Source organism: Hyaena hyaena, unplaced genomic scaffold (assembly GCF_003009895.1).
Source record: "Hyaena hyaena isolate Hyena2069 unplaced genomic scaffold, ASM300989v1 scaffold_687, whole genome shotgun sequence".
In the NCBI taxonomy this organism is placed as follows: Eukaryota; Metazoa; Chordata; class Mammalia; order Carnivora; family Hyaenidae; genus Hyaena; species Hyaena hyaena.
This window is the reverse complement of record NW_024081320.1, coordinates 455,772-470,640: the sequence shown is the minus strand read 5'-3', so window position 1 is coordinate 470,640 and position 14,869 is coordinate 455,772. Positions and strand designations below refer to the sequence as shown.

General features: G+C 32.1%; 1 protein-coding gene across 1 annotated transcript in view; it reads right to left on the bottom strand.

The window, feature by feature from the left end:
* ADGRL3 (adhesion G protein-coupled receptor L3) overlaps positions 1-11,192 on the bottom strand; it is a 516,039-nt gene extending 504,847 nt beyond the window's left edge. The window contains exon 1 of the mRNA XM_039217419.1: positions 11,034-11,192. Within this exon, the coding sequence (XP_039073350.1) occupies positions 11,034-11,088 (55 nt within the window). The 5' untranslated portion in view covers positions 11,089-11,192. The remainder of the gene's footprint in view (positions 1-11,033) is intronic.
* Between the last annotated feature and the right edge of the window lie 3,677 nt (positions 11,193-14,869).

Genomic DNA, 14,869 nt, shown 5'->3' with positions numbered 1-14,869 from the left:
ATTTTTACCTTTGCATTTAATTAGGATAATAATTTCTCTCATTTAGCTCATTGTACTTATCTCCTTTAGCATTAAACTAATAATACCAAAGTCAGAGTATATCTGTCACTCACTATTCAGTTTCTTTAAACCTTGGATGAATAGTGTAGACAGGACTTTTTATTGGGCTTATAGTCTAATTAAAAGCAACAGGCTTGCACTTTGAATAGCTTTTCAACACTCTTTAACATTTTTTTTACATGCTGATCTAAGCTTAAGATGTTCATTAGTAACTCATTAAAGACTTAGTTACAGTCCAGTGGGTGAGTCCTGAATATAATGATAGAATGTGTGTACAAATGTGTAGGCTCATAATTAGAGAAACTGTCACATTTGGGGATTAAGTATACACAATGCAGTCTTTGAAAAACACTATGGAAAGTAAGTGACCCCAAGATGGTGTTGTGTTTTAAATTTTGCTTACTATCCTGGTAATTTTTTTTTTAAGTTCTAATTCCAAAAGGTATGTTTTAATGACCACATTCTCCTAGGATTAAATGGTGAGGCTTTGTGTTAGGGCATTTCTATACATTATTTTACTTGATCCTCATACTATAACAAAGTTAGGCCTAATTATCCCTTTAACAAATAAGGAAACTGAATCACATTAGTTCAGGTCATGTACCTTGGAAGTAACAGAATTAGGAGTAGACTCTAAGGTTTGAAATCTTTCTTTTCATTCAATAGGGGCATGCAAATTAGGATTCTAAAAGCAGCTTAAATTGGACAATATTGTAAAATTAACTTTCTGGGCTTCACATAAATATTACATTCTAAATATGTTGACATCTTCCTCCATTCATCGTTTCTTAAAACTGCAGGAGCTGTTCCATAGCAACCTTTATAAATCATGTATTATCTTTATTTAGCTTTCCCCATAATCTTTTTTTTTCTCAAATAGTAATATTTCAGATAAACTCAGTATGCTTAAATAGTGCAAATTTGCAAGGATTCTTGCCATATAAAATCTCAGGTTTTCTTCTGATTCTCGTCTTTTATAAAGCTGCAGTGTGAGTGGGTCTAGAAGGTGCCAACCTGGCCTAGTTGACAGAGAATCTGACTCTTGATCTCAGGGTCATGAGTTTGAACCCCACAATGGGTGTGGAGATTACTTTAAAAAATAAATCTTAAAAGAAGTAAAGCTATGATGTGAGTGGCTCCAAAGGTCATTATTATACAATATGCAGATTTGATAGAATAATGCATTACATAATTTTCTTGAGATTAAGAGGCATCCAGTAGTTTGCAGACTATACTGGAGTAAAAGTATCTATGGAAATGAAATGAAAATTCAATATTTGCAGTATTACTTGAGTGAAAATACAAAAATATATAACTAAAGAGTATTTCTGAAATATGGAAAGACTAGAATTCAGATTAGAACAAAAACAGAAACACTTTTGGCCACCAGGATTAAAGCCTAATGTTCTTTATGATATTCTTAGAGAAGAGTAATTGGATAGTACCAGAAGAATTCAATTAATTACTTTGTTTTGCATAGAAGTCATTGCTATATATTTCACATATTAGAGTAAAATTTCAATCACTGTCAATTACTAGTTTTTGTCATAATAAAAATCTGAATTAATGCACTACTTCTAGAAATTAAATATGTAAGTAAAAAGGGAGGAGGCATGAGGCTAGATAAATGGTATATGATTTCTGAGTGAATGTAAAATAGATGAGATTTAAGTGGGTAAATCCAGGCAAAAAGCTTCTCTTCGAATATGCAGTCAAAAGAACTCTTCAATCTAAATATATTCTAACAATATTCTGTTTTTTCTAATAAAAGGTATTTCTATAAAGAGCACTCAGAACTTAATAATAAAAAATAATTATTAAGAAATGATTAAATATTTCTCCAGATCAGATATACAAATAACCAAAGAGCACATTAATAGAAGCTCAACATCATTATGCCTTAAAGATATGCAAATCAAAACTACAATGAGACACAACTTCATCTTCACTACGATGACTGAAGTAAAGATGGCAGCCAATAATAACAAGTGTGAATGAGGGGCGCCTGGGTGGCTCAGCTGGTTGAGCGTCCGACTTCGGCTCAAGTCATGATCTCACGGTTTGTGGGTTCGAGCCCCACATCGGGCTCTGTGCTGACAGCTCAGAGCCTGGAGCCTGTTTCAGATTCTGTGTCTCCCTCTCTCTCTGACCCTCTCCTGCTCACGCTGCCTCTCTCTCAGAAATAAAACATTTGAGAAAAAAAAAAAAATAACAAGTGTGAATGAGGATGTGGTGAAATGAGAAGCTTCATATTGTTTGGATTGTGTAATTGTGAAATTGCTCTGGAAAACAGTTTAGCAGTATTCAGAATGCTAAACATACAATTATGTGACTCAGCATTTTCACTCCTATGTGTACCCAAGAGAAGTAAAAACAAGTTCATGCAAAAACTCATGCATGAATTTTCATAACAGCATTATGCAGAATAGCCAAAAAGTAGGAATGACCCAAATTTCTATCAACTGATAAATATGATGGAGTATGTTATCACAAAGGAATATTATTTGGCAATGAAAAAGAATCAATTACTGATACATGCTATGATAAGCATAACTTAAAAAATGCTATGTTAAGTGAAATAAGTCACAAAAGATAAAAATTGATACAATTCTACTTATACAAAAAGTCCAGAATAGGCCAATCCATAGAAATATCAAGTAGATTAGTGGTTTCCAGGGACTGGGAAAGGGGAAACCAGCTGTGACCACTAACGGGTATGGGGTTTCTTTCTGGATAACTGATGTTTTAAAATTGACCATGTTGATGGTTGCACAACTATGCATACAATAAAATCCTCTGAACCATATACTTTAAATGGATGAGTTTTATGATATATTAAATGTATCTCAATAAAGCTGTAAAAAAATCCCTCCACTTATACATTTTTTTTAAATGTTTTATTTATTCCTAGGAGAGAGAGACAGCTTGAGCAGGGGAGGGTAGGAGAGAGAGGGAGTCACAGACTCTGAAATAGGATCCAGGCTCTGAGCTGGCAGTCAGCACAGAGCCCGACGCAGGGCTCGAACCCACGAACCGCGAGATCATGACCTAAGCGAAAGTCGGACGCTTAACCGACTAAGCCACCTAGGCACCCCCCTCCACTTACACATTTAAAAAATATATTAGTGCATTAGATCCACTCTTCTTTTTTTAAAGCTACATGGTATCTTTTATAAATAGCTTCCTATATCTCAAGAGGACTACACCTTTCAGACCCCTTTACGGGTATAGCTATGCAGGCAGGATTTTATTTAATGGAAATGAAGGCTGAAGTAATGTGCACTACTTCCAAGCATATCCATAAAAACTTTCCATTAAAATTTCCACAGTGCTCCTTGTTCCTCCCTGAAGACCAGAAAGGCAATGACTCTCAGAATGACTTTGGAAGTTTCGTGACATTAGACTGGTTCTATGTATAATTGTGAGAGCAAAAAAATGACATCTGTCACCATTTCTCACCATATACACATGCCCTGATCAGAAACACTTACCTTCTTTGGAATGTTTGGTGAACAAGGAAATATTCTCTGGAAGCCATTATTAATTTAGGAATCTGCTGTGACTGCAGCCTGCTTTGTACTATTTAATACAGTGTTCAAAAAAGGAGATTAAGGTAGATAACTCAAAGAGGACTTCCTCCAGATTTCATATATCATTTGAAACACACACACACGCACGCATGCACAAGTACACAATTAGTTTCATCCCTACTCGATTACTTTAGTTCTAGACAATTGATTTTCTGAGGAGTCCTTCATATCACACTGCTACACAGACATATAAACTGCAGTGTTATTGTATGGATCTCATTTTTACAGCTGATCCATTTGCCTAATTTTGAGATTTTATATATTTAATTATTGTATTTATATATTAGGCAAGTGCCATCCCATTTTCATTTTTACTAGATTTTTAACTTTAATATCCAATATAGATTTTATTTTTTAAAAAAATATTTATTTATTTTTGAGAGACAGAGAGTGAACAGGGGACGGGCAGACAGAGAGGGAGGCACAGAACTTGAAGCAGGCTCCAGGCTCTGAGCTGTCAGCACAGAGCCACAAACCACGAGATCACACTGAGCTGAAGTTGGATGCTTAACCAACTGAGCCACCCCGGCGCCCCTTCAATATAGATTTTAGAACAATTCTGTTGAATTTCTACATAGAAAAGCTCATATTGGTATTTTGAATGTAATTGTGCAAAAATCTATGAAAAATTAACTTGGAAATATTTGTTACTATTGTTGTGCTCAGTCTTGTCATCCAGGAACAAAGTATGTTGCATGTTCTCTTTTATAACTCCCAGGAAAGTTTTAGACATTTCTTCTCATAAGTTCTATATATTTCCTCCTATGATATTTCCTAAGTAACTCATACATTTCACTGCTGCTTTGACTCAAATCATGTATGAATATAAATATCATATATCAGAACTGTAAATGTTCTCATTCATTCTGAGAAAGTTCTTCTTTTTAGAATTTACTGAATAGATCATCATACCCCTGCAAATAATATCTTAATATTTGAGTATTTACTCTCATTTATGTTTTGCTCATTATTATAGTAGCCAAAACTTGTGGAATTGCTTTAAACAACTGCATTAACAAGCAAAGTTGCATTGATAATTTATTAACATTGACTTAAGATAGTTATTAATGAACCTTAAAAGAAGTCATTTTTTTCACTTTCTATTTCTCAAGATATTTTCTTCTAGGGATACAAAGATATAGTCAAATTTTATGTACAGGTATGTTCCTTTATAGTGCTAATTGTAATGGCAATATGTCAATGACCTTCACTGTTGAGGAGATATCAATATATGGTTGGGTAAACAATAGCTCCTACATATGATATAATATTTTTTTAAATTTAAATACAGTACAAATATCTACATTTTAAGGTTAAATCAAAATAAAAGACAAATTTTATTTCTAACATTATTCTAATTTTTAAAAAATGTATAAGCATACATGACTACAAGGAAAATCTAATAAACATTTATTTTACCATTGGGTCATAGAATTATTGGATTTTTGCTTTCTGAGTTAAATTTGTATGAGAAGAGTTACTTTGACAATAAAGTAGGTGACACTGGTAATGACAAAGAGATATATGAGACTATGCGCTTGTACTTTACCAGTAAGCTATATATAACCTTGACTTCAGGGCATTCAAATCACAACAAACTATAGTATGTTTAGACGAAATAAACACTGAAAGCTTAACAATTGTTATTGTGAGAGCCTATTTTATACAAAGATTTGTATCCATTACTTCTGTAAACACAACTAGCATAGTTTTCTGGCAAATTCTTAACTACCCAAGCTTATTTGGTCAGATCTTTCATTTAAGATAGATTTTTTTTTTATAGGAAGACAATTTTCTATATTTAAAGAAACTAAATCTGCTATGATAACAATATAAGGGAAGTATAGAAATAAAGCAAAAATGTAATTATTAACAAAATGTAAGTTATTTGTTTTCAATGTATCAGTTAAAAACTCAAAAACAAGTAGAGAATGAATGAGCCCTAGTTTCCAACAAGGTCTTATTCTAAACTGCCAAACTAAAATAGATTATAATACAATATATTGTCTCTTATTTACATAACAAATCAATGAGACTCTTTCAACTGCTGCGTTTCAATTTTTTGAGTGGTCATTAAAGAATCATTTAGCAATCAGAATGAAGGAAGTAAATGCATGAAAAATGTATTATGGGTACTTACATGAAATTATACATGTGAAAACACTTATTCTTACATTGAGAATGAAAGTAATTAGCAATGCAAACAAGAGTAAAATGGATATCTATGAGTTATGTAATCCAATTGTTTTTTAATTCACTCTACACCAACAGTAAAACTACCCTATTGCAGTTTTAGTCAACCCCAAGACCAAGAATATAAAAGAAAAATAAGATATCATCCTAGACACTTCCAAATAGTCTGACATAAAATCTGAAAATAAGAAAATGCTATTTCACTCTAAAAGTAAATATGTTACTCATTGAGTATCAGTACAATATAACTCACATATAACACATTTTGCAAGTGCAAAAGCAAGTTCTTTTCCAATAGCTAACCTGAATACCGAGTGTGTAGCAAAGGTTTCTGAACATATTCTTACAAAAGAAAGCTATTAGCTATGCATATTTGTGATTTATATTGTGATATTAGAGATTGCAGTTAACTTACAAAATACATATTTTGAAATTCAGTACCAAGCGGGTAATGCATATGGTGTTGGATGTGTTCACAATAGCCTCGTATATCATGACCATGACAAAGCCTTTTTCTGTATAACATATTTGACCATAAACATAGTGGTATTACTGGGAGTATTACAAATTATCTAGGCTGGCAAACATTATAAACATTCCAAGGATGATTAATTTCTAAAAATAACAAAGTTAAGCAGAGCTTAGAAGTCAAGCGGACTTTTTCACCATCAATAAAATATGACTTCATAAAGAGAATTATGTGGCAAGTTGCTATGTAGTGAAATGTATTTTTGTATTTTCTCAAGGTTCATATTTTATTAGAAGTTAAAAAAAGTGTGTATTATTTTAAATCACTGATACATTAAATAGTATTATAACTATAAAAATCAGATTAATAATAAAATGCAAATTACATAAAAACATATAGCACTAAATATATATGGATATGATCAACAGTTTTGGCCCTAATAGCTGTTTATTATAATTAACTACTTGAAAATATAAAAAACACGTTAGCCTATAAAGTCCACAAATATATAAATACACATGCAATTTTAAAAAATAGGCGTTCAAAAAATATGCATATGGTGGTTGGAGAAGAATTTTTTTAAACCACATTGTGTATGCAAAGGTACCATAAAATATGTTGTTCCCGTTTACCCACAGTAAGTTCCAATTATCTTTTTTTTTCTTTTTTTTACCTCTTCAATTGTGATGCAGTTTATAAGTACAATTTAATTGAAGAGATATGGTTAAAATATCTGAGCACCCAACCACCTTCCCAACTCCCAATCCATTGTGGCTTGGGTACTAGATCTCTTAGCTCATGTATTATACTTGACGTTGGTATTCCTTTACTGCCAATCACAATAAGCTCTAGTGCCCAGGTTATTATTGGATTATTGTTCTCCAATTCCCTCCCTGTCCCTTGCTTGCAACCACATCAATAGAACAAGAAAAAGAAAAAAAGATTCCTTTATCTTCATGCTACACTACATTAGTTAACAGCAAAAAACTGGCCATCTGCTTTAGTGGTTTCTTTTTACTACTGCCAGGACTCACTACATTATAGATAAATGTTTATGGCTGTACAGGAAAGGGGCACAGTCATGGAAAACAGAAAAAAGAGAAATACAGAGGTACACAGAGACATAAAATATGGACAGATAAACACAGTACCAGAGACATTTCCTACCTTAAACATTGTGTATATACACATATACAGTGTGGGTGTACTCATTAATTTTGTTTTCCTATGTTAAACACTGGCCAGACTTTCTAGGGTTATATGAAGATTATTCAACTAATGTAAACATTTTTCAGAATTAATTCATTAGCCCAGTTTCTAATTTTACCCATGTGGAAATCAGGCACAAAATGTACCACTGACAATTATGTATTACCAGTTATATACTACTACCACTGCAAATATATACAACTATATACTATAATACATTATTATATATAGACAATTATATACTAAGCCTTGAGAATCTGTTTAGAAACTAGTATCAAGATTATATTGGAAAAACTTAAAAGAGGTTCAAGTAGAAAAAAATGTATTTCAATTCTCACAGTAAGAATCCAGATAATTTGGCATTCTCCTTATCTAATGCTCAGAGTGCTAGCTTCATTGCAAGGTAGTTAAGAATAGAAAAATAAAATATAAGGGAGATTTACCAATGCCAAGCACTACATTAGAAGCTATACATAGATATTATTCTATTTCTTAAAATAACTCTGAGGGAATAAATGTTCATGCTTGCAGATAAAATGCAGGCTTACAAAAATTTTAAGTTATTGTTATTTCCTTGAGGAAAAAATTAAAATCTTTTGTTTACTACCATATCTTTAGAAGTGAGACCAGTTTTCTGGCACACAATGGGTGATGATGGATATTTTTCAACTAGTTTACCAAGTAACACAGTTACAGAACTAGTAACTGGCAGAGCTGAAATTTCATCACAGGTCTGTAAGACTTCAAAGCTCCATCTGTCTGTGCCCAGAACATACAAGAGGCTGGTCATCTGTATTTCTGCCTCACCTTCTCCCAAATGACCAGAAGAGTTGAGATGGGGTGTTTTGCAGGCAAGAATGGTATTCGTAGTAATTAATTATCTATTAGCAGTTAAGACCAGAGCTCAAGAAGCCAGGTCCTTCATTTTAGATCTCATCTAGGTCTCATAATAGCTTGACTTCAGTCAAGTTCCTTTACCACTCAGTACGTCAATGCTTTTAGTGTAAAAAAAAAAGATAATGATAATAGAGTAAAACCTTGGATTGCAAATAACTTTTTCTGTGAATGTTCCACAAGATGAGCAAGTGTTTCTAATAAATTTTAACTTGATAAAAGAGTGATGTCTTGCAATACGAGTAGTATGTGATGTTCAATGTCACATGATCACATGAGCCAATGGTTCTTGAAATCTGCTTTGATATATGAGTGCTTTGGATTACAAACATGTTTCCAGGATGAATTATGCTTGCAAACCAAGGTTTTACTGTAATAGTAAATAATATTAAACCCATGATAATGTTGTGAGGATTAATTGTACCAATATATCTAAAGTTTATGGCTGTGAAATTAGTAGCCATCATTATTATTTGTTCTGGAGAAAAAAGCAATTCAGGTCATACCCAGATAAGTTAATTCTCTATGGTCGGGAGTAGCAAATGAAGCTGAACATCTCAACAGCAGTAGGCAAGGAGATGCTACCAGGGGATGTTTCAGAAACAAGAGTATGTCCTTCTGTAACTATGATATCATTTTAACTCAGCTGTCTAATGTCTCAATTTACGTGGTATTCCTTTAAGTCAGGATTGGTAGGGACTCTTAAAAAAAGTCTATGTTCGAAGATTAGCATTCCTCTATGAGCAAGCTGGGTTCCAAAAGGCTATTCTTATGAAGCTCGTTATGTACAAGTCAGGAGTGGCATCACAAAAGCAGTGGAGAAGGCCTTCTATAGAAGACAGACAAAACTGACTTGCATTTTTTCTGGTGTGAAGTTTTATAATTCCTGTTCAATGTAATAAGGATAAAGTTTATAAATAGAAAGCTCCTATATTGTGTAGCATAATATGGTTCAAAGTCAAGATAATATAAAGTAGTTCACATACAGTGGAAAGGATTACTTTAGTTTTAGCCCAACATATTTTTTTATACCAGGTCAATTTTCTATTTTCTATTTGCTCTATTACGATTTTTAAATACATTTCAAAGTTACTTAGAGGTTGAGTGTGTGTGTGTGTGTGTCTGTGTGTATGCATGTGTGCGCACACGCATAATACAGATCCGAATCCAAGCCCCGTGATCTATGGCACACTCACGTTTGGGGCCAACTGAAATACATAGTAGCTATCATTTTTTAGAGACCAGAAATTTCACCTCTGAAAAGAGAATCCCTTAAAATGCATGTTTCTGCTATTTTTAATCTACCTTCCCCTACCAAGTAGAACTTTAGACTGACTTTTTAAACATGAATTTTATATATACATATACAGAAAGTGAAAGAGTTTTATTTTTTATTTTTTCTGATTATCAACATCAAATGAAACAGCTCTCATCGTTAGCTAATTTCTGGTTGTTACAATTTATTAGAACAAAAATAAACTAGAGAGGCAGATACTATGATGAAGAAAATTCATAACATATTCAAACACTGAATATTTGTCATTCACTGCTAGATTCTCTACATACGCATTTATTTAATCCTCAAAATAACCTTATGAGTGAGGCATCTTTATAACATCAAAAAACCTAATTAGAATAATCTTTAAATATACAGATAATTAGAAAAGCACTTGTTTGAAGGGACATAATTCTTTTATTATCCTATGTGTACAAAATGCTATATGTACTCAACTATGTGAATGCAAGTTCTCCATCAGTATATGGATTAAAGAAACCTTTTGAAACTTTTGATAAATTTACATCATTTAAATCTACATGGTTGTACACTTAACTCTCCTGTCTTTAATAAAACACCACATTATACTGTAGCGATTAATTTAGAAGTTGTATAGAATTTCTCTCATTTATTAAAATTTATCTCTTATAAAATTTGCAATGATGTATCATTTCTTAACTATCATATTTGTGTTATGAATACCAAAATGTCTAAATGAACAAATTATACAGTTTTTTAGAAGCCGATTAGTTTTTCCAGTTAAATTACCTTTCAGCATATGTTCATATCATTTGGGTATTTTTTTCTTTCTTTGGATTAAAAGGTATATGAAAAACTAATTTTTGGCTAAATGAGAGGTTTCATTTGCATTCTGTGTATTAAAGACTGAACACAGTAGTAAACACTCAGAAACAAATGATTAGTTTGTAGGGGAAAGTAGATTTTTGGGGTGTTTTCTTTCAATTTTACATACTTATTAAATTAAAAAGTATTTTAATTACAAAAATATGAAGGCCAAAAAATTCAGAATAAATTATATAGTTAACAATTCAGCTGATTTTTCACATGTGTGGTAAAAACAAATAGTAAAACATGCAAGAATTCTTTAAAAAAACAAAAAAATGGTTATACATACATTTCAAAAGCTACTTTCAGAAATCAAACTCAAAGCTGTATTTACTGCAGCTCTGTGACATATTATGGCCTTCTTAATTTAACTTACTTCTGTTAATACATCATAGCCAAAAGCTGCTAAATCATGGAGCAAAGATTTACAAGAAAAGACCTGGTGCAAATAGAGACAACATGAAGCTTCACACAAAAATCTGATTAAAAGTCTTACCTTGAATGATTGGTGCTATGAGCATCATGAAGAGGAGTAGCTGTGATGGCCACATGGCTGTGTATTTGGGCGTGGGAGTGCCTCAAAATTGAGTGTTCTCATCGTGAAACAAAATAAGTGTATTTCTGCCTCCTCTTCTGTATTCCAAGACTGATGATTAAAAAATATATATCCCTCAAAAAAAAAAAAAAGTCTCAAAAACAGAAACACCAATATCCCAAATTCGAATCCTGCAAACAAGAAAACAAAATGGGTTATCAAATACATACATATATTCTCATGTTAATTTCTTGAGAGTTCATTTGCTGACTAGAACATTTGTATATCCCCCTCCCTTCATTTTAATTTATTAAGGCATCATATATAAAAATGAGTAAGTATCCTACAGGACATTATTTATGCATGTATCACCACAGAGTTTATTTCCCTGCTCCCAAACTGACTGAGGAAATAATTCAGTCTCACCAGAAAAATTAATATCAATATGTTATGTCAATAAGTCAGCAATTGATTTATATAATTTGTTAATATGTATAGAGTTGGGACTTATATTATCCACAAGTACAATTTTTACTAACATTAAAATAATAAAACAAAAAATTCATTCATTACCATTACTATAAGTTTCATTCATTACCATATACTACAAGTTAACAAGCAAAAGTTAAATGTATGAGTCTTACTTTCATTTCAGGTCCTGATATTCAACTCAGAAATCATTCTAAATATTAACTTTATTAATTTTCAAAACATCTTTGTACGTTAATCTATAAACATCTTAGATTTATGTTAAGTATTTTGCTTAAACATGGCTAATTCATTTAAAGGAGGCTTACTGGTACCCACGGAAATACAAAGCACTGGGCAAGGAGCACAGGATAGGACACTAAATAAAACATGGAGGTGATTCTTTAGGATCTTGCAATTTAAGATGAGGAATCTTGCTTAAAAGTTTTAAATATGTATGGAAGACATTAAAAACTTTAAGCATTAAGAAAGTTATTTTACTGAACCAAACTGATAGAGCTGTCTTCTCTTAAAAACTGAACAGATTTATCTTAAGAAGTAAAAATACCAAAAGAGCATGACCCAAATTTTGAAGATGTCTTTCACAGTCAGCACCTTTAAAAGTGATCAATCAGTACAAACTGGGTCGTTTGCCTTTTACTCTCTCTCTCTCTCTCTCTCTCTCTCTCTCTCTCAGAAAACTCTATTGAAATCTCCATATAATGAAATTTATTTCTATCAGGAAAGGAGTTAATATTTCAAATGCAATATTTAAGACAATTTCATATTTTGAGTATGATTTTTAAAAATTTCCAGAAAGGGTTATATAAAAGAGAGATAGTTTACTGAAGACTGTATTAATAAACCTCATTCTGACAAAATAAATTCCAAAATTTTCTGAAATATTTGCCTTACTTATAAGGCAAAACTACGCAGATTTATGTGAATTCCTGGCATTGTTATTTATAGCATGGCAATTAAGTGTATAGATTTTGGGGCAAGACTGCCCAATTTCAATTACTAGCTCCAGTGCTGTGACCTTGCTTGAGCAAATCGTTTAAACTCTCAATGCCTCACTTCCCTAGGTTAGTGGAGGGAGTAACATTACTTGCTTCATATGCCTATATTAACATTAAATGAGCTAAAATTTGTAATCTTTAATTATATACATAAAAATAGGTACTGTACTGCCCAGAATGGTGTCTCGCACATAAGTGTTACGTATTAACGATTATTATACATCTCATTAGTTTTCAACTTTATCCTATTCATCCTATTAGCATGTATGTATTAAGAAGCAAAAGCATTCAATAATTTCGCTCAAAAATGTTTTGAGTCACTATGGTATAGACAGACACCGAAAACACTATATGTGAATACAATAGATTAAAAAAAAGTTTCACCTCTCAGACACATCATAAGAAAACGAAACTCACAATAGACAGTCTCATAATACTTTTACTTTGACAAATAGGATTGATGAGGAAAAAAGTGGTTTACATAAAAGAGGAAATATGTGAAAAGGAAACATGAAATATTTTCATTCCTTTTCCTATTTGCACTCTGACAAAGAAATCATTCAGAACTTATTCTTAATTGCTATGTGTGTAATGCTTTCAAAACATAACTTTTGAAAAAAAAACTGCTAATTTTAAATGACATTATTTAACACGCATGTAATAATTAATGGACATTCACTCAAAGAAGGATACTAAAAGTGACTGACACATCATCAACAATACTTCTCTACTCTCAACACTGAGTTACTGTGTCTTTTCTTTCCTCTAAGTCCATTGAATATACCAGCATCAAAATTTGACACTAGATGTATGTATGCACAAAGAAACACACAAACACATACATAAATATACACAGAACCACTTTGACACAGGAAATAACTGTGGACAGTCACTAGGTGAATTATTTATTCATTACTTGAAAAATATATACTAAATACTAATCCTGGCAGATACTGAGAATGCAGATGAAGTAGATCAATTTTTCTCACAACTCACACTCATGGGAAAAACAGAACACGGGAAAGGAAGTCACAAGATAAAGAAGAAAAGAATAAAGTATTATACTTAATTAATTAAAATTAATTATTAATTATTTTATTAATTATTTATTTTACTGCCTATCATATATCAAGAAATGATCTGGATATTATACAATTATTTGATTTAATTCTCCATGAAAGTCTATAAAGCAGATAATAACATCTCATGTTTACTGAAGAAGAAAATCAGAAATGAATTCCAAACCAAATGTCAGATCCCAACACCAGTATTCTTTGCTCTTTCTATAGTAGAAATAAACAAGAAAATGTAACCGGATAATTAGGGGTATTAATCATCAAATGAATGGGGCAATACAGCAAGTTTCCAAAAAAGATATAGGCCTTTCTTAAATATGTTATTATTTCTTTAATGTTTACTTATTTTTGAGAGAGAGAGAGAGAGAGAGAGAGAGAGAGAGAGAATGAGTGGGGGAGGGGCAGAGAGAGAGGGAGACACAGAACTTCAACCAGGCTCCAGGCTCTGAGCTATTAGCACAGAGCCTGACATGGGGCTTGAACTCACGAACCTCAAGATCATGACCTGAGCTGAAGTCAGTTAAGTGCTTAACTGACTGTCCCACCAAGGCGTCCCTTAAATATATTATTTGATAGTGAAGAATGAAGAAACTGCAACAACAGGATATATGAGACGTAAAGGGGCAAAGAGAAAAGTGAAGACACGTTTAAAAAGGAAACCAGCCTAATTATAACATGGTATCCTTTGGAGGAAGAGGGAAAATTATTTTCATAGTGAAATATGAGTATTGCTCTTGTGAAATCTGGTGTTAGTGAAAACCAGAACAGTTTATTTCATATGTTATGTCTTTCCACGACGATAAAACAGTGGGAGGATGTTACTTTATAGAAAAGATAAGAAAATGCATATTATTTATAATAATGATGAAACCACATCTATTAGGATATTTTGCATTGTATTTGAGCATAGGAATTTGTTTTCATGATTATTGTGTAAACAGAGGTGAGGAAAGAAATTAAGAAGAATAGAAGCTATTATTTAAAGAAAGTAACATGTCCTCACTTTCCAGGAGCACTACCCACCTATCATTCACTCACAGCCCTAAAATAATGTGCTAATTTGGAGGCATATATAATAAAATTGCAATAACTAAACTATATAAATTTTAATATATAATTTGAAAGACAAGATTGCTCATAACCTATAGAAAGCCAAACTATTACTGTTTACTACTAACAGTGAAAAAAAACAGGAAACTTTCTGGGATATTTTGTTTTCTAATATATGTTATTA